Genomic DNA, 20,429 nt, shown 5'->3' with positions numbered 1-20,429 from the left:
CTACAGTATTTGATCCAGGTCTGGTGTTTATTACAGTATTTGATCCAGGTCTGGTGTTTATTACAGTATTTGATCCAGGTCTGGTGTTTATTACAGTATTTGATCCAGGTCTGGTGTTTATTACAGTATTTGATCCAGGTCTGGTGTTTATTACAGTATTTGATCCAGGTCTGGTGTTTAGTACAGTATTTGATCCAGGTCTGGTGTTTATTCCAGTGTTTGATCCAGGTCTGGTGTTTATTACAGTATTTGATCCAGTTCTGGTGTTTAGTACAGTATTTGATCCAGGTCTGGTGTTTATTCCAGTATTTGATCCAGGTCTGGTGTTTATTACAGTATTTGATCCAGGTCTGGTGTTTATTACAGTATTTGATCCAGGTCTGGTGTTTATTACAGTATTTGATCCAGGTCTGGTGTTTATTACAGTATTTGATCCAGGTCTGGTGTTTAGTACAGTATTTGATCCAGGTCTTGTGTTTAGTACAGTATTTGATCCAGGTCTGGTGTTTATTCCAGTGTTTGATCCAGGTCTGGTGTTTATTACAGTATTTGATCCAGGTCTGGTGTTTAGTACAGTATTTGATCCAGGTCTGGTGTTTATTCCAGTGTTTGATCCAGGTCTGGTGTTTACTACAGTATTTGATCCAGGTCTGGTGTTTATTACAGTATTTGATCCAGGTCTGGTGTTTATTACAGTATTTGATCCAGGTCTGGTGTTTAGTACAGTATTTGATCCAGGTCTGGTGTTTATTACAGTGTTTGATCCAGGTCTGGTGTTTATTACAGTATTTGATCCAGGTCTGGTGTTTACTACAGTGTTTGATCCAGGTCTGGTGTTTATTCCAGTATTTGATCCAGGTCTGGTGTTTATTACAGTATTTGATCCAGGTCTGGTGTTTACTACAGTGTTTGATCCAGGTCTGGTGTTTATTACAGTATTTGATCCAGGTCTGGTGTTTACTACAGTGTTTGATCCAGGTCTGGTGTTTATTACAGTATTTGATCCAGGTCTGGTGTTTATTACAGTATTTGATCCAGGTCTGGTGTTTACTACAGTGTTTGATCCAGGTCTGGTGTTTATTACAGTATTTGATCCAGGTCTGGTGTTTATTACAGTATTTGATCCAGGTCTGGTGTTTACTACAGTGTTTGATCCAGGTCTGGTGTTTATTACAGTATTTGATCCAGGTCTGGTGTTTATTACAGTATTTGATCCAGGTCTGGTGTTTACTACAGTATTTGATCCAGGTCTGGTGTTTACTACAGTATTTGATCCAGGTCTGGTGTTTATTACAGTATTTGATCCAGGTCTGGTGTTTCTGTGTGTATTAATGGTGATCTGTGTTAGTGTTTGTATAAATATGCCCCCCCCCTCTCTATTCCAGCTGCCCTGATGATGGAAGAGCTGAATCCTTACACCAAGATCAGCCCGGCCTTGGCATCAGAGCACCAGTCAGTGGGCGCTGTCATGGGCATCATCTTCCTCCTCCTCTTCATCATGACCGTGTTGGGGGTGGTGGTGTGGTGGCGGCATCACCAGAGAGAGAAAGGAGGGCAGCACATGCCCAGTGTGTCCTACAGCCCTGCCCTGAGGATCAGCAGCCAGGGTTACTCCCTCTCTGGTGAGACGCTCCAGACACTACCACTTAGTCGTGTTAACTAAGTCAGCCAGGGTTACTCCCTCTCTGGTGAGACGCTCCAGACTCTACCACTTAGTTGTGTTAACTAAGTCAGTCAGGGTTACTCCCTCTCTGGTTAGACGCTCCAGACTCTACCACTTAGTCGTGTTAACTAAGTCAGCCAGGGTTACTCCCTCTCTGGTGAGACGCTCCAGACTCTACCACTTAGTCGTGTTAACTAAGTCAGTCAGGGTTACTCCCTCTCTGGTTAGACGCTCCAGACTCTACCACTTAGTGAGACGTTCCAGACTCTACCACTTAGTCGTGTTAACTAAGTCAGTCAGGGTTACTCCCTCTCTGGTGAGACGCTCCAGACTCTACCACTTAGTCATGTTAACTAAGTCAGTCAGGGTTACTCCCTCTCTGGTGACACGCTCCAGACTCTACCACTTAGTCATGTTAACTAAGTCAGTCAGGGTTACTCCCTCTCTGGTGAGACGCTCCAGACTCTACCACTTAGTCATGTTAACTAAGTCAGTCAGGGTTACTCCCTCTCTGGTGAGACGCTCCAGACTCTACCACTTAGTCGTGTTAACTAAGTCAGTCAGGGTTACTCCCTCTCTGGTTAGACGCTCCAGACTCTACCACTTAGTGAGACGTTCCAGACTCTACCACTTAGTCGTGTTAACTAAGTCAGTCAGGGTTACTCTCTCTCTGGTGAGACGCTCCAGACTCTACCACTTAGTCATGTTAACTAAGTCAGTCAGGGTTACTCCCTCTCTGGTGACACGCTCCAGACTCTACCACTTAGTCATGTTAACTAAGTCAGTCAGGGTTACTCCCTCTCTGGTGAGACGCTCCAGACTCTAAGTCGTGTTAACTAAGTCAGCCAGGGTTACTCCCTCTCTGGTGAGACGCTCCAGACTCTACCACTTAGTCGTGTTAACTAAGTCAGTCAGGGTTACTCCCTCTCTGGTTAGACGCTCCAGACTCTAACACTTAGTGAGACGTTCCAGACTCTACCACTTAGTCGTGTTAACTAAGTCAGTCAGGGTTACTCCCTCTCTGGTGAGACGCTCCAGACTCTACCACTTAGTCGTGTTAACTAAGTCAGTCAGGGTTACTCCCTCTCTGGTGAGACGCTCCAGACTCTACCACTTAGTCGTGTTAACTAAGTCAGTCAGGGTTACTCCCTCTCTGGTGAGACGCTCCAGACTCTACCACTTAGTCGTGTTAACTAAGCCAGTCAGGGTTACTCCCTCTCTGGTGAGACGCTCCAGACTCTACCACTTAGTCATGTTAACTAAGTCAGTCAGGGTTACTCCCTCTCTGGTGAGACGCTCCAGACTCTACCACTTAGTCGTGTTAACTAAGTCAGTCAGGGTTACTCCCTCTCTGGTGAAACACTCCAGACTCTACCACTTAGTCGTGTTAACTAAGTCAGTGTGGTCTCTCTCCACAGGACTGTCTCTTTACAGTGTGGACTCTCCACAGGACTGTCTCTTTACAGTGTGGACTCTCCACAGGACTGTCTCTTTACAGTGTGGTCTCTCTCTACAGGACTGTCTCTTTACAGTGTGGACTCTCTCCACAGGACTGTCTCTTTACAGTGTGGACTCTCTCCACAGGACTGTCTCTTTACAGTGTGGACTCTCCACAGGACTGTCTCTTTACAGTGTGGTCTCTCTCTCTTTACAGGACTGTCTCTTTACAGTGTGGTCTCTCTCTACAGGACTGTCTCTTTACAGTGTGGGACTGTCTCTTTACTCTCTCCACAGGACTGTCTCTTTACAGTGTGGTCTCTCCACAGGACTGTCTCTTTACAGTGTGGACTCTCCACAGGACTGTCTCTTTACAGTGTGGTCTCTCTCTACAGGACTGTCTCTTTACAGTGTGGACTCTCTCTACAGGACTGTCTCTTTACAGTGTGGTCTCTCTCCACAGGACTGTCTCTTTTTACAGGACTGTCTCTTTGTGGTCTCTCTCTACAGGACTGTCTCTTTACAGTGTGGACTCTCTCACAGGACTGTCTCTTTACAGTGTGGTCTCTCTACAGGACTGTCTCTTTACAGTGTGGTCTCTCTCAGGACTGTCTCTTTACAGGTCTCTCTCTACAGGACTGTCTCTTTGTCTCTACAGGACTTCTTTACAGTGTGGTCTCTCTCTACAGGACTGTCTCTTTACAGTGTGGTCTCTCTCTACAGGACTGTCTCTTTACAGTGTGGTCTCTCTCTACAGGACTGTCTCTTTACAGTGTGGTCTCTCTCTACAGGACTGTCTCTTTACAGTGTGGTCTCTCTCTACAGGACTGTCTCTTTACAGTGTGGTCTCTCTCTACAGGACTGTCTCTTTACAGTGTGGTCTCTCTCTACAGGACTGTCTCTTTACAGTGTGGTCTCTCTCTACAGGACTGTCTCTTTACAGTGTGGTCTCTCTCCACAGGACTGTCTCTTTACAGTGTGGTCTCTCTCCACAGGACTGTCTCTTTACAGTGTGGTCTACAGGACTGTCTCTTTACAGTGTGGTCTCTCTCTACAGGACTGTCTCTTTACAGTGTGGTCTCTCTACAGGACTGTCTCTTTACAGTGTGGACTCTCTCCAGGACTGTCTCTTTACAGTGTGGTCTCTCAGGACTGTCTCTTTACAGTGTGGACTCTCTCTACAGGACTGTCTCTTTACAGTGTGGTCTCTCTCTACAGGACTGTCTCTTTACAGTCTGGTCCCTCTCTACAGGACTGTCTCTTTACAGTGTGGACTCTCTCTACAGGACTGTCTCTTTACAGTGTGGTCTCTCTCTACAGGACTGTCTCTTTACAGTCTGGACTCTCTCTACAGGACTGTCTCTTTACAGTGTGGTCTCTCTCTACAGGACTGTCTCTTTACAGTGTGGTCCTCTCTCAGGACTGTCTCTTTACAGTGTGGTCTCTCTCTACAGGACTGTCTCTTTACAGTGTGGTCTCTCTCTACAGGACTGTCTCTTTACAGTGTGGTCTCTCTCTACAGGACTGTCTCTTTACAGTGTGGTATAGGACTGTCTCTTTACAGTCTGGTCTCTCTCTACAGGACTGTCTCTTTACAGTGTGGTCTCTCTCTACAGGACTGTCCCAGTCTGGTCCCTCTACAGGACTGTCTCTTTGCAGTGGTCTCTCTACAGTGTACTCTCTACAGGACTGTCTCTTTACAGTGTGGACTCTCTCTACAGGACTGTCTCTTTACAGTGTGGTCTCTCTCTACAGGACTGTCTCTTTACAGTGTGGTCTCACAGGACTGTCTCACAGGACTCCACAGGTCTCTTTACAGTGTGGTCTCTCTCCACAGGACTGTCTCTTTACAGTGTGGTCTCTCTCCACAGCCCTCGGGGGTGATCTGACTGAAATTGGGAGTGATCTAACTAAATTCAGGGGTGATCTGACTGAACTCTCTTTCCAGCTAGATCCTCCTCTCTCTTGCTGTTTGTGTTCTCAGCAAACTCAGCTTTCTGATGAAACATTTACATTTACATTTACATTGACATTTAAGTCATTTAGCAGACGCTCTTATCCAGAGCGACTTACAAATTGGTGCATTCACCTTATGACATCCAGTGGAAGAGCCACTTTACAATAGTGCATCTAAATCTTTTAAGGGGGGGGGGGGGGTGAGAAGGATTACTTTATCCTATCCTAGGTATTCCTTAAAGAGGTGGGGTTTCAGGTGTCTCCGGAAGGTGGTGATTGACTCCGCTGTCCTGGCGTCTGTTTCTAACAGCCTTGTATTGAAAATGTCCCGATGGAGCTGTGTGTTTTTGCGTTTGCTTGCGTGCTCTCCCATGTGACTGTGATGCTCGCCCCTGTGACTGTGATTGTGACTGTGATGCTCGCCCCTGTGACTGTGACTGTGATGCTCACCCCTGTGACTGTGACTGTGATGCTCGCCCCTGTGACTGTGACTGTGATGCTCGCCCCTGTGACTGTGATGCTCGCACCTGTGACTGTGAGTGTGACTGTGATGCTCGCCCCTGTGACTGTGACTGTGATGCTCGCACCTGTGACTGTGACTGTGATGCTCGCCCCTGTGACTGTGATGCTCGCCCCTGTGACTGTGAATGTGATGCTCGCCCCTGTGACTGTGATGCTCGCCCCTGTGACTGTGAATGTGATGCTCGCCCCTGTGACTGTGAATGTGATGCTCGCCCCTGTGACTGTGAATGTGATGCTCGCCCCTGTGACTGTGATGCTCGCCCCTGTGACTGTGAATGTGATGCTCGCCCCTGTGACTGTGACTGTGATGCTCGCCCCTGTGACTGTGAATGTGATGCTCGCCCCTGTGACTGTGAATGTGATGCTCGCCCCTGTGACTGTGAATGTGATGCTCGCCCCTGTGACTGTGATGCTCACCCCTGTGACTGTGAATGTGATGCTCGCCCCTGTGACTGTGAGTGTGACTGTGATGCTCGCCCCTGTGACTGTGACTGTGATGCTCGCCCCTGTGACTGTGACTGTGATGCTCACCCCTGTGACTGTGAATGTGATGCTCGCCCCTGTGACTGTGAGTGTGACTGTGATGCTCGCCCCTGTGACTGTGATGCTCGCCCCTGTGACTGTGATGCTCGCCCCTGTGACTGTGACTGTGATGCTCGCCCCTGTGACTGTGAGTGTGACTGTGATGCTCGCCCCTGTGACTATGACTGTGATGCTCACCCCTGTGACTGTGAATGTGATGCTCGCCCCTGTGACTATGAATGTGATGCTCGCCCCTGTGACTGTGAGTGTGACTGTGATACTCGCCCCTGTGACTGTGACTGTGACTGTGATGCTCGCCCCTGTGACTGTGACTGTGATGCTCGCCCCTGTGACTGTGATGCTCGCCCCTGTGACTGTGAGTGTGACTGTGATGCTCGCCCCTGTGACTATGACTGTGATGCTCGCCCCTGTGACTGTGACTGTGACTGTGAGTGTGTAGAGTCCTATGCTACAAGCTGATGTTTCCGTGGCGAGCAGGGCATCAGTGTACAGGCTTTGTTCTCCTCTCTAGACTCCTCTCCTACCATCAGCAACGTCAGTCGTTGTTTCACTAACCCCTCCTACCACACTCTGGGAGCATGTACCTACGCTGGCCACTACGCCAAGCCTGACAAGAAGACCAGAAGGGCCAAGGTGGGTGGCAACCAACCTTCACTTTATTTATGCTAAGAGTACATACAGGCAACTGCCAAAATAAAGAAAATAATAGTTTTCACTACGAGCAGACAGAACAGCTTCAATGCACCTCGTCATAGATTCTACAGGTGTCTGGAAGTCTATTGGAGGGATGTGACATCATTCTATTGGAGGGATGTGACATCGTTCTACTGGAGGATGTGACATCGTTCTATTGGAGGGATGTGACATCGTTCTATTGGAGGATGTGACATCGTTCTATTGGAGGGATGTGACATCGTTCTATTGGAGGGATGTGACATCGTTCTTGGAGGATGTGACATCGTTCTATTGGAGGATGTGACATCGTTCTATTGGAGGATGTGACATCGTTCTATTGGAGGGATGGGACATCGTTCTATTGGAGGATGTGACATCGATTGGAGGATGTGACATCGTTCTATTGGAGGGATGGGACATCGTTCTATTGGAGGATGGGACATCGTTCTATTGGAGGGATGGGACATCGTTCTATTGGAGGGATGGGACATCGTTCTATTGGAGGGATGTGACATCGTTCTATTGGAGGGATGTGACTGGAGGGATGTGACATCGTTCTATTGGAGGGATGTGACATCGTTCTATTGGAGGGATGTGACATCATTCTACTGGAGGGATGTGACATCGTTCTATTGGAGGGATGTGACATCGTTCTATTGGAAGGATGTGACATCATTCTATTGGAGGGATGTGCCACCGTTCTGTTGGAGGGATGTGACATCATTCTATTGGAGGGATGTGACATCGTTCTATTGGAGGGATGTGACATCATTCTATTGGAGGGATGTGACATCGTTCTATTGGAGGGATGTGACATCATTCTATTGGAGGGATGTGACATCGTTCTATTGGAGGGATGTGACATCGTTCTTCCACCAGAAATTCAATCGTTTGGTGTTTTGTTGATGGTGGTTGGAAAACGCTGGTCTCAGGTGCCGCTCCACAATCTCCCAGAAGTGTTCAGTTGGGTTGAGATCTGGAGCCTGAAACGGCCAGGTCACATGGTTTATTTCGTTTTTCATGCTCATCCAACCATTCAGTGACCAGCTGTGACATGTGTATGGGGCATTGTCATTGTATGGGAAAGCATAAAAGCTACCATTACTATGTTAATTGCTTAATTAAATCAGGAACCACACCTGTGTGGAAGCACCTGCTTTCAATGTACTTTGTATCCCTCATCAAGTGTTTCCATTATTCTGGCAGTTACCTGTACATTGGCATTCTCCAAGAAACATGTGTCTTTTATTTGTCAGTCCTTTGTGTGTTGTTCCATGTGAAGCAGCTACTCTTCCTGGGGTCCTCATTAGCTGTTCCACGTGTAGCAGCTACTCTTCCTGGGATCCTCATTAGCTGTTCCACGTGTAGCAGCTACTCTTCCTGGGGTCCTCATTAGCTGTTCCACGTGTAGCAGCTACTCTTCCTGGGATCCTCATTAGCTGTTCCACGTGTAGCAGCTACTCTTCCTGGGGTCCTCATTAGCTGTTCCACGTGTAGCAGCTACTCTTCCTGGGATCCTCATTAGCTGTTCCACGTGTAGCAGCTACTCTTCCTGGGGTCCTCATTAGCTGTTCCACGTGTAGCAGCTACTCTTCCTGGGGTCCTCATTAGCTGTTCCACGTGTAGCAGCTACTCTTCCTGTGGTCCTCATTAGCTGTTCCACGTGTAGCAGCTACTCTTCCTGGGATCCTCATTAGCTGTTCCACGTGTAGCAGCTACTCTTCCTGGGGTCCTCATTAGCTGTTCCACGTGTAGCAGCTACTCTTCCTGGGATCCTCATTAGCTGTTCCACGTGTAGCAGCTACTCTTCCTGGGGTCCTCATTAGCTGTTCCACGTGTAGCAGCTACTCTTCCTGGGGTCCTCATTAGCTGTTCCACGTGTAGCAGCTACTCTTCCTGTGGTCCTCATTAGCTGTTCCACGTGTAGCAGCTACTCTTCCTGGGGTCCTCATTAGCTGTTCCACGTGTAGCAGCTACTCTTCCTGTGGTCCTCATTAGCTGTTCCACGTGTAGCAGCTACTCTTGCTGGGGTCCTCATCATCTGTTCCACGTGTAGCAGCTACTCTTCCTGGGGTCCTCATTAGCTATTCCACGTGTAGCAGCTACTCTTGCTGGGGTCCTCATCAGCTGTTCCACGTGTAGCAGCTACTCTTCCTGGGGTCCTCATTAGCTGTTCCACGTGTAGCAGCTACTCTTGCTGGGGCCCTCAGTCTGTCTGTGTGTAGCAGCTACTCTTGCTGGGGCCCTCAGTCTGTCTGTGTGTAGCAGCTACTCTTGCTGGGGTCCTCAGTCTGTCTGTGTGTAGCAGCTACTCTTGCTGGGGCCCTCAGTCTGTCTGTGTGTAGCAGCTACTCTTGCTGGGGCCCTCAGTCTGTCTGTGTGTAGCAGCTACTCTTGCTGGGGCCCTCAGTCTGTCTGTGTGTAGCAGCTACTCTTGCTGGGGCCCTCAGTCTGTGTGTGTTTCGTTCCCAGGTGAAGGACAAGAGGTTAAACAGGAATAGTGCTCCAGAGTGGACAGCCTACTATAACCTCGATGAACTGGGTATGTCTGATGACTCCCTTATAAAACCCATTGTAAATACAAGTTGATTTGGGATTGTTGAACCTCTCTGGGACGGCAGCGTCCCACCTGGCCAACAGCCAGAGAAAATGGAGAACGCCAAATTCAAAATACATTCTATAAAAATCAACACATGCAAGATATCAAATTAAAGCTACACTTGTTGTGAATCCAGCCAACATGTCAGAGTTCAAAAAGGCTTTTAGCGAAAGCAAACAGATGCCATTATCTGAGGATAGAACCATAGTAAACAAAGAGAGAAAAGCAAACGATGCCATTATCTGAGGATAGAACCATAGTAAACAAGAGAAAAGCAAACGATGCCATTATCTGAGGACAGCACCATAGTAAACAAAGAGAGAAAAGCAAACGATGCCATTATCTGAGGACAGCACCATAGTAAACAAAAGAGAAAAGCAATTATCTGAGGATGCCATTAAACAAAGAGAGAGAAAAGCAAGCGATCATTATCTGAGGATGGCACCATAGTAAACAGATGCCAAGAGAGAAAAGCAAACGATGCCATTATCTGAGGATGGCACCATAGTAAACAAAGAGAGAAAAGCAAACGATGCCATTATCTGAGGATAGAACCATAGTAAACAAAGAGAGAAAAGCATATTTCAACCCTGCAGGCGTGACACAAAACGCAGATATATAAAAATATAATTCATGCCTTACCTTTGATTAGCTTCTTCTGTTGGCACTCCAATATGTCCCATAAACATCACAAATGGTCCTTTTGTTCGATTAATTCCGTCGATATATATCCAAAATGTCCATTTATTTGGCGCGTTTGATCCAGAAAAACACCGGTTCCAATTTGCGCAACGTGACTACAAAATAACTCAAAAGTTACCTGTAAACTTTGCCAAAACATTTCACACTACTTTTGGAATACAACTTTAGGTATTTTTTAACGTAAATAATCAGTCTCTTAATCTGTCCCTTTAACATCTCTGTAGGGTGTGTACCGTGTAGACTGACTCTTAATCTGTCCCTTTAACATCTCTGTAGGTGTGTACCGTGTAGACAGAGCTACAGCTCCTACCATGAACAGTACCACAGAGGTAGAGTATGAGACTCCACTATGTCCTTATGAAGAAGACCATCTCATATAACAGAGTGGTTGGTCTGTGTTACCCAAAGACTTTCCTGCACTGTAGTGTGTGACTGCATGTGTGCTGTGTGTTGTGTTTGTGTCAGAGTATGTGAGTGGAGCGAGGAGTGGAGGGTGCCCAATTTGACTGGAGGCGAGGAGTGGAGGGTGCCCAATTTGACTGGAGCGAGGAGTGGAGGGTGCCCAATTTGACTGGAGCGCAGAGCGAGAGTGGAGGGTGCCCAATTTGACTGGAGCGCAGAGCGAGGAGTGGAGGGTGCCCAATTTGACTGGAGCGAGGAGTGGAGGGTGCCCAATTTGACTGGAGCGAGGAGTGGAGGGTGCCCAATTTGACTGGAGCGGAGTGGAGGGTGCCCAATTTGACTGGAGCGCAGAGCGAGGAGTGGAGGGTGCCCAATTTGACTGGAGCGCAGAGCGAGAGTGGAGGGTGCCCAATTTGACTGGAGCGAGGAGTGGAGGGTGCCCAATTTGACTGGAGCGAGGAGTGGAGGGTGCCCATTTGACTGGAGCGCGGAGCGAGGAGTGGAGGGTGCCCATTTGACTGGAGCGCAGAGCGAGGAGTGGAGGGTGCCCAATTTGACTGGAGCAGAGGAGTGGAGGGTGCCCAATTTGACTGGAGCGCGGAGCGGGAAAGCGAGGAAGAGGTGCCCAATTTGACTGGAGCGCGGAGCAGGAGTGGAGCGAGGTGGAGGGTGCCCAATTTGACTGGAGCGCGGAGCGGGAGTGGAGGGTGCCCAATTTGACTGGGCGCGGAGCAAAGTGGAGGGTGCCCAATTTGACTGGAGCGGATCGAGGAGTGGAGGTGCCCAATTTGACTGGAGCGAGGAGTGGAGGGTGCCCAATTTGACTGGAGCGAGGAGTGGAGGGTGCCCAATTTGACTGGAGCGAGGAGTGGAGGGTGCCCAATTTGACTGGAGCGAGGAGTGGAGGGTGCCCAATTTGACTGGAGCGCGGAGCGAGGAGTGGAGGGTGCCCGATTTGACTGGAGCGCAGAGCGAGGAGTGGAGGGTGCCCAATTTGACTGGAGCGAGGAGTGGAGGGTGCCCAATTTGACTGGAGCGCGGAGCGAGGAGTGGAGCGAGGAGTGGAGGGTGCCCATTTGACTGGGCGCGGAGCAGGAGTGGAGCGAGGAGTGGAGGGTGCCCATTATGACTGGAGCGGATGAGTGGAGGGTGCCCAATTTGACTAAGCGAGGAGTGGAGGGTGCCCAATTTGACTGGAGCGAGGAGTGGAGGGTGCCCAATTGACTGGAGCGCAGAGCGAGGAGTGGAGGGTGCCCAATTTGACTGGAGCGCAGAGCGAGGAGTGGAGGGTGCCCAATTTGACTGGAGCGAGGAGTGGAGGGTGCCCAATTTGACTGGAGCAAGTGGAGGGTGCCCAATTTGACTGGAGCGCGGAAGGAGTGGAGGGTGCCGATTTGACTGGAGCGCAGAGCGAGGAGTGGAGGGTGCCCAATTTGACTGGAGTAGGAGTGGAGGGTGCCCAATTTGACTGGAGCGCGGAGCGGGAGTGGAGCGAGCGAGAGTGGAGCGGTGGAGGGTGCCCATTGACTGGAGCGCGGAGCGAGGAGTGGAGGGTGCCCAATTTGACTGGAGCGGGCGGGAGTGGAGGGTGCCCAATTTGACTGGAGCGCGGATCGAGGAGTGGAGGGTGCCCAATTTGACTGGAGCGAGGAGTGGAGGGTGCCCATTTGACTGGAGCGAGGAGAGTGGAGGGTGCCCAATTTGACTGGAGCGAGGAGTGGAGGGTGCCCAATTTGACTGGAGGCGGAGCGAGGAGTGGAGGGTGCCCGATTTGACTGGAGCGCAGAGCGAGGAGTGGAGGGTGCCCAATTGACTGGAGCGAGGAGTGGAGGGTGCCCATTTGACTGGAGCGCGGAGCGAGGAGTGGAGCGAGGAGTGGAGGGTGCCCAATTTGACTGGAGCGGAGCGAGGAGTGGAGCGAGGAGAGTGGAGGGTGCCCAATTTGACTGGAGCGCGGAGCGGGAGTGGAGGGTGCCCAATTTGACTGGAGCGCGGAGCGAGGAGTGGAGGGTGCCCATTTGACTGGAGCGCGGATCGAGTGGTGGAGGGTGCCCAATTTGACCGGAGCGCGGAGCGGGAGTGGAGCGTGGAGCGCGAAAAAGTTTCCCAAAGGCGCCGGCCTTCTCGCCCGCTCCAGTTTGCTCCAGTACCTCTCCAGCAGCGCTCTCTTCATGAGCTCAGGCGTGCCCGGCCCAGAATGCATTTGTATAGTCTACTTGTGTGCTGCTACAGCCCTTGCTTTAGCTACTGTCATGGAGTTCACTAAATATTTTCATTAAGAAACTGATAAAACACACAGGTGCAAAATCACTTACAAAGATGAGGAGGAACCAAGAGCAAGAGAATGAGTGTGGTGATGTAGTGTCCACAACTAAAGAAGTGAGGGAGTGTGGTGATGTAGTGTCCACAACTAAAGAAGTGAGGGAGTGTGGTGATGTAGTGTCCACAACTAAAGAAGTGAGGCAGTGTGGTGATGTAGTGTCCACAACTAAAGAAGTGAGGCAGTGTGGTGATGTAGTGTCCACAACTAAAGAAGTGAGGCAGTGTGGTGATGTAGTGTCCATAACTAAAGAAGTGAGGGAGTGTGGTGATGTAGTGTCCACAACTAAAGAAGTGAGGTAGTGTGGTGATGTAGTGTCCACAACTAAAGAAGTGAGGGAGTGTGGTGATGTAGTGTCCACAACTAAAGAAGAGAGGGAGTGTGGTGATGTAGTGTGGTGATGTAGTGTCCACTACTAAAGAAGAGAGGGAGTGTGGTGATGTAGTGTCCACAACTAAAGAAGAGAGGGAGTGTGGTGATGTAGTGTCCACTACTAAAGAAGAGAGGGAGTGTGGTGATGTAGTGTCCACAACTAAAGAAGTGAGGGAGTGTGGTGATGTAGTGTCCACAACTAAAGAAGTGAGGGAGTGTGGTGATGTAGTGTCCACAACTAAAGAAGTGAGGCAGTGTGGTGATGTAGTGTCCACAACTAAAGAAGAGAGGGATTGTGGTGATGTAGTGTCCACAACTAAAGAATGACGGTGGAATCTGAAAAGACACCTATCCTGAAAGCATGATGGTGTACTGTGTGCACATGATAACAGAAAGGAACGAGGTGGGTAGATAACTACAGTACCAGTCATAAGTTTGGACACACCTACTCATTTAATAACCAACAAATTGTTATACAAATCAAAATATATTTTATATTTGATATTCTTCAAAGTAGCCATCCTTTGCCTTGATGACAGTTTTGCACACTCTTGCACCACTAGGGGCACCATGAAGACCAAGGATCTCTCCAAACAGGTCAGAGACGAAGTTGTGGAGAAATACAGATCAGGGTTGGGTTATAAAAAAATATCAGAAACTTTGAACATCCCACGGAGCACCATTAAATGCATTATAAAAAAATGGAAAGAATATGGCACCACAACAAACCTGCCAAGAGAGGGCCGCCCACCAAAACTCACGGACCAGACAAGGAGGGCATTAATCAGAGAGGCAACAAAGAGACCAATGATTACCCTGAAGGAGCTGCAAAGCTCCACAGAGGAGATTGAAGTATCTGTCCATAGGACCACTTTAAGCCATACACCCCACAGAGCTGGGCTTTACAGAAGGGTGGCCAGAAAAAAGCCATTGCTTAAAGAAAAAAATAAGCAAACACGTTTGGTGTTCACCAAAAAGGCATGTGAGAGACTCCCAAAACATATGGAAGAAGGTACTCTGGTCAGATGAGACTAGAATTGAGCTTTTTGGCCATCGAGGAAAAAGCTATGTTTGGCGCAAACCCAACACCTCTCATCACCCCGAGAACACTATCCCCACAGTGAAGCATGGTGGTGGCAGCATCATGCTGTGTGGATGTTTTTCATTGGCAGGGAAACTGGTCAGAATTGAAGGACTGGTGCTAAATACAGGGAAATTCTTGAGGGAAACCTGTTTCAGTCTTCCAGAGATTTGAGACTGGGACGGAGGTTCACCTTCCAGCAGGACAATGACCCTAAGCATATTGCTAAAGCAACACTCGAGTGGTTTAAGGGGAAACATTTAGCGCCGGAGCGTTGCACCGCAATGAGCGGGATTTCAGACCACTCAACACCGCTCTGTAAGCAATGAGCGGGATTTCAGACCACTCAACACCGCTCTGTAGGCAATGAGCGGGATTTCAGACCACTCAACACCGCTCTGTAGGCAATGAGCGGGATTTCAGACCACTCAACACCGCTCTGTAGGCAATGAGCGGGATTTCAGACCACTCAACACCGCTCTGTAAGCAATGAGCGGGATTTCAGACCACTCAACACCGCTCACATACTCTGGTTTGTGTATGAACTGATGTGTGTGAACTGATGTGTATGAACTGATGTGTATGAACTGATGTGTGTGTTTTGACCTCTGTGTCTCTCTCTCCACAGGGCACGCCTGTGATCTCCTCCTCTGTGTGTGGTCCTTCCTCCTGATGGTCTCACACACTCCTCTCTGGTCCTCTCCTCCAGTCTCTACCTAACACAGTCCTCTCTGGTCCTCTCCTCCAGTCTCTAACTAACACAGTCCTCTCTGGTCCTCTCCTCCAGTCTCTAACTAACACACTCCTCTCTGGTCCTCTCCTCCTCTCCTCCAGTCTCTACCTAACACAGTCCTCTCTGGTCCTCTCCTCCAGTCTCTACCTAACACAGTCCTCTCTGGTCCTCTCCTCCTCTCCTCCAGTCTCTACCTAACACAGTCCTCTCTGGTCCTCTCCTCCTCTCCTCCAGTCTCTAACTAACACAGTCCTCTCTGGTCCTCTCCTCCTCTCCTCCAGTCTCTAACTAACACAGTCCTCTCTGGTCCTCTCCTCCTCTCCTCCAGTCTCTAACTAACACAGTCCTCTCTGGTCCTCTCCTCCTCTCCTCCAGTCTCTAACTAACACAGTCCTCTCTGGTCCTCTCCTCCTCTCCTCCAGTCTCTAACTAACACAACACCCCATAAACAAACTCACTACTTTTGGATGTAAATGCTTTATACTGTGATATGCTACTAATACTGTGAATGTTGTGTCCTGTGTAATTTACCCTGTACTCTGTTTTTAATTGTTTATCTACAGGTTGTCAGTGGATAAGAGTTTTCACTTGTCTTACCTCCTGGGGTAGAATTATAATCTCATGTTGTATTCGTCTCCCAATGTTGATATGGAATGCATTGAAAGGCCCGACAATGTCATCGCTGATATCAGAATCCTTCGCGAACAGATACCTTCACCTTGGTAAAAAAAAGTGTTCCTGTCTTCCTGCTTCTCAGTGTGTTATTTGTCTCTGTCAGACTACATGAAGGGTTCCCTGTCAGCACCTGTTCTCTGAACAGTGAGAACCCCTACGCCACCATCAATGACCCGCTGGCCGTGGCCTGCAAACACACAGAGAGCAGCTATGTAGAGATGAAGAGTCCTGTCCACCACGACATGTCCTACTGCCCCTCTGCTATAGTCACCACCACCGCCACACACCGTCAGCAGAACGTCTATGACGTGGGTGAGTTATAGATATATAGTTATGTAGATGTCCTACTGGGTGAGTTATAGATATATAGTTATGTAGATGTCCTACTGGGTGAGTTATAGATATATAGATGTCCTACTGCCCCTCTGCTATAGTCACCACCACCGCCACACACACCTCCAGCCAGAATGTCTATGATGTGGGTGAGTTATAGATATATAGTTATGTAGATGTCCTACTGGGTGAGTTATAGATATATAGTTATGTAGATGTCCTACTGGGTGAGTTATAGATATATAGTTATGTAGATGTCCTACTGGGTGAGTTATAGATATATAGTTATGTAGATGTCCTACTGGGTAAGTTATAGATATATAGTTATGTAGATGTCCTACTGGGTGAGTTATAGATATATAGTTATGTAGATGTCCTACTGGGTGAGTTATAGATATATAGTTATGTAGATGTCCTACTGGGTGAGTTATAGATATATAGTTATGTAGATGTCCTACTGGGTGAGTTATAGATATATAGTTATGTAGATGTCCTACTGGGTGAGTTATAGATATATAGTTATGTAGATGTCCTACTGGGTGAGTTATAGATATATAGTTATGTAGATGTCCTACTGGGTGAGTTATAGATATATAGTTATGTAGATGTCCTACTGGGTGAGTTATAGATATATAGTTATGTAGATGTCCTACTGGGTGAGTTATAGATATATAGTTATGTAGATGTCCTACTGGGTGAGTTATAGATATATAGTTATGTAGATGTCCTACTGGGTGAGTTATAGATATATAGTTATGTAGATGTCCTACTGGGTGAGTTATAGATATATAGTTATGTAGATGTCCTACTGGGTGAGTTATAGATATATAGTTATGTAGATGTCCTACTGGGTGAGTTATAGATATATAGTTATGTAGATGTCCTACTGGGTGAGTTATAGATATATAGTTATGTAGATGTCCTACTGGGTGAGTTATAGATATATAGTTATGTAGATGTCCTACTGGGTGAGTTATAGATATATAGTTATGTAGATGTCCTACTGGGTGAGTTATAGATATATAGTTATGTAGATGTCCTACTGGGTGAGTTATAGATATATAGTTATGTAGATGTCCTACTGGGTGAGTTATAGATATATATAGTTATGTAGATGTCCTACTGGGTGAGTTATAGATATATAGTTATGTAGATGTCCTACTGGGTGAGTTATAGATATATAGTTATGTAGATGTCCTACTGGGTGAGTTATAGATATATAGTTATGTAGATGTCCTACTGGGTGAGTTATAGATATATAGTTATGTAGATGTCCTACTGGGTGAGTTATAGATATATAGTTATGTAGATGTCCTACTGGGTGAGTTATAGATATATAGTTATGTAGATGTCCTACTGGGTGAGTTATAGATATATAGTTATGTAGATGTCCTACTGGGTGAGTTATAGATATATAGTTATGTAGATGTCCTACTGGGTGAGTTATAGATATATAGTTATGTAGATGTCCTACTGGGTGAGTTATAGATATATAGTTATGTAGATGTCCTACTGGGTGAGTTATAGATATATAGTTATGTAGATGTCCTACTGGGTGAGTTATAGATATATAGTTATGTAGATGTCCTACTGGGTGAGTTATAGATATATAGTTATGTAGATGTCCTACTGGGTGAGTTATAGATATATAGTTATGTAGATGTCCTACTGGGTGAGTTACGGGGGATGTATGGTCATCGACATCCCCTTAGGTCTGGAGAAGATGAGCTCATGAGGAAGATGTAACTGACTGGTTATCAGTCTGTTGTCTATGTCTGTTGTTTCAGTCTCTTGTCTCTGTCTGTTGTCTCTGTCTGTTGTTTCAGTCTGTTGTCTCTGTCTGTTGTTTCAGTCTGTTGTTTCAGTCTGTTGTTTCAGTCTGTTGTCTATGTCTGTTGTCTCTGTCTGTTTCAGTCTGTTGTTTCAGTCTGTTGTCTATGTCTGTTGTCTCTGTCTGTTGTTTCAGTCTGTTGTTTCAGTCTGTTGTCTATGTCTGTTGTTTCAGTCTGTTGTCTCTGTCTGTTGTTTCAGTCTGTTGTTTCAGTCTGTTGTCTCTGTCTGTTGTCTCTGTCTGTTGTTTCAGTCTGTTGTCTATGTCTGTTGTCTCAGTCTGTTGTCTATGTCTGTTGTCTCTGTCTGTTGTCTCTGTCTGTTGTTTCAGTCTGTTGTCTATGTCTGTTGTTTCAGTCTGTTGTTTCAGTCTGTTGTCTATGTCTGTTGTCTATGTCTGTTGTTTCAGTCTGTTGTTTCAGTCTGTTGTCTATGTCTGTTGTCTCTGTCTGTTGTTTCAGTCTGTTGTTTCAGTCTGTTGTCTATGTCTGTTGTCTATGTCTGTTGTCTCTGTCTGTTGTTTCAGTCTGTTGTCTCTGTCTGTTGTCTCTGTCTGTTGTTTCAGTCTGTTGTCTATGTCTGTTGTTTCAGTCTGTTGTCTATGTCTGTTGTCTATGTCTGTTGTCTCTGTCTGTTGTCTATATCTGTTGTCTCTGTCTGTTGTCTATGTCTGTTGTCTATGTCTGTTGTCTATGTCTGTTGTTTCAGTCTGTTGTCTATGTCTGTTGTCTTTGTCTGTTGTTTCAGTCTGTTGTTTCAGTCTGTTGTCTCTGTCTGTTGTTTCTGTCTGTTGTCTATGTCTGTTGTTTCTGTCTGTTGTCTATGTCTGTTGTTTCAGTCTGTTGTCTATGTCTGTTGTTTCAGCCTGTTGTTTCAGTCTGTTGTCTGTCTGTTGTCTATGTCTGTTGTTTCAGTCTGTTGTTTCAGCCTGTTGTCTATGTCTGTTGTCTCTGTCTGTTGTTTCAGTCTGTTGTCTCTGTCTGTTGTTTCAGTCTGTTGTTTCAGTCTGTTGTTTCAGTCTGTTGTCTATGTCTGTTGTTTCAGTCTGTTGTTTCAGTCTGTTGTCTATGTCTGTTGTCTCTGTCTGTTGTTTCAGTCTGTTGTTTCAGTCTGTTGTCTATGTCTGTTGTCTCTGTCTGTTGTTTCAGTCTGTTGTTTCAGACTGTTGTCTATGTCTGTTGTCTATGTCTGTTGTCTCTGTCTGTTGTTTCAGTCTGTTGTCTCTGTCTGTTGTCTCTGTCTGTTGTCTATGTCTGTTGTTTCAGTCTGTTGTCTATGTCTGTTGTTTCAGTCTGTTGTCTATGTCTGTTGTCTATGTCTGTTGTCTATGTCTGTTGTCTCTGTCTGTTGTCTGTCTGTTGTCTATGTCTGTTGTTTCAGTCTGTTGTCTCTGTCTGTTGTCTCTGTCTGTTGTTTCAGTCTGTTGTTTCAGTCTGTTGTCTATGTCTGTTGTCTATGTCTGTTGTTTCAGTCTGTTGTCTATGTCTGTTGTCTATGTCTGTTGTCTATGTCTGTTGTCTCTGTCTGTTGTCTATGTCTGTTGTCTATGTCTGTTGTTTCAGTCTGTTGTCTATGTCTGTTGTCTATGTCTGTTGTCTATGTCTGTTGTCTCTGTCTGTCTGTTGTCTATGTCTGTTGTCTATGTCTGTTGTCTATGTCTGTTGTTTCAGTCTGTTGTCTCTGTCTGTTGTCTATGTCTGTTGTCTATGTCTGTTGTCTGTTGTCTATGTCTGTTGTTTCATGTCTGTTGTCTATGTCTGTTGTCTCTGTCTGTTGTCTATGTCTGTTGTCTATGTCTGTTGTCTATGTCTGTTGTCTATGTCTGTTGTCTATGTCTGTTGTTTCAAACTGTTGTCTATGTCTCAGTCTGTTGTTTCAGTCTGTTGTCTCTGTCTCTGTCTGTTCTATGTCTGTTGTCTATGTCTGTTGTTTCAGCCTGTTGTTTCAGTCTGTTGTCTATGTCTGTTGTTTCAGTCTGTTGTTTCAGTCTGTTGTCTATGTCTGTTGTCTCTGTCTGTTGTTTCAGTCTGTTGTTTCAGTCTGTTGTTTCAGTCTGTTGTCTCTGTCTGTTGTCTCTGTCTGTTGTCTGTCTGTTGTCTATGTCTGTTGTTTCAGTCTGTTGTCTCTGTCTGTTGTCTCTGTCTGTTGTCTGTCTGTTGTCTATGTCTGTTGTTTCAGTCTGTTGTCTCTGTCTGTTGTCTCTGTCTGTTGTTTCAGTCTGTTGTCTATGTCTGTTGTCTATGTCTGTTGTTTCAGTCTGTTGTCTATGTCTGTTGTCTATGTCTGTTGTTTCAGTCTGTTGTCTATGTCTGTTGTCTATGTCTGTTGTTTCAGTCTGTTGTCTATGTCTGTTGTCTGTCTCTGTCTGTTGTCTCTGTCTGTTGTCTCTGTCTGTTGTTTCAGTCTGTTGTCTATGTCTGTTGTCTATGTCTGTTGTTTCAATCTGTTGTCTATGTCTGTTGTCTATGTCTGTTGTCTATGTCTGTTGTCTCTGTCTGTTGTCTCTGTCTGTTGTTTCAGTCTGTTGTCTATGTCTGTTGTCTATGTCTGTTGTTTCAGTCTGTTGTCTATGTCTGTTGTCTCTGT

The 20,429-nt window shown here is 46.7% G+C and overlaps 1 protein-coding gene across 1 annotated transcript in view; it reads left to right on the top strand.

The window, feature by feature from the left end:
• Positions 1 to 20,429, top strand: part of LOC135565142 (multiple epidermal growth factor-like domains protein 11) — a 227,039-nt gene that overhangs the window by 196,207 nt on the left and 10,403 nt on the right. Inside the window, 6 exon segments of the mRNA XM_065011202.1 lie at positions 1,386 to 1,654; positions 6,599 to 6,754; positions 9,269 to 9,342; positions 10,374 to 10,426; positions 15,784 to 15,801; positions 15,804 to 15,992. Of these exon segments, the coding sequence (XP_064867274.1) occupies positions 1,386 to 1,654; positions 6,599 to 6,754; positions 9,269 to 9,342; positions 10,374 to 10,426; positions 15,784 to 15,801; positions 15,804 to 15,992 (759 nt within the window).

Source organism: Oncorhynchus nerka, linkage group LG27, assembly GCF_034236695.1.
Source record: "Oncorhynchus nerka isolate Pitt River linkage group LG27, Oner_Uvic_2.0, whole genome shotgun sequence".
Lineage (NCBI taxonomy): Eukaryota > Metazoa > Chordata > Actinopteri > Salmoniformes > Salmonidae > Oncorhynchus > Oncorhynchus nerka.
Note: the sequence above shows the minus strand (reverse complement) of the source record. Positions and strands in the feature narration are given on the sequence as shown.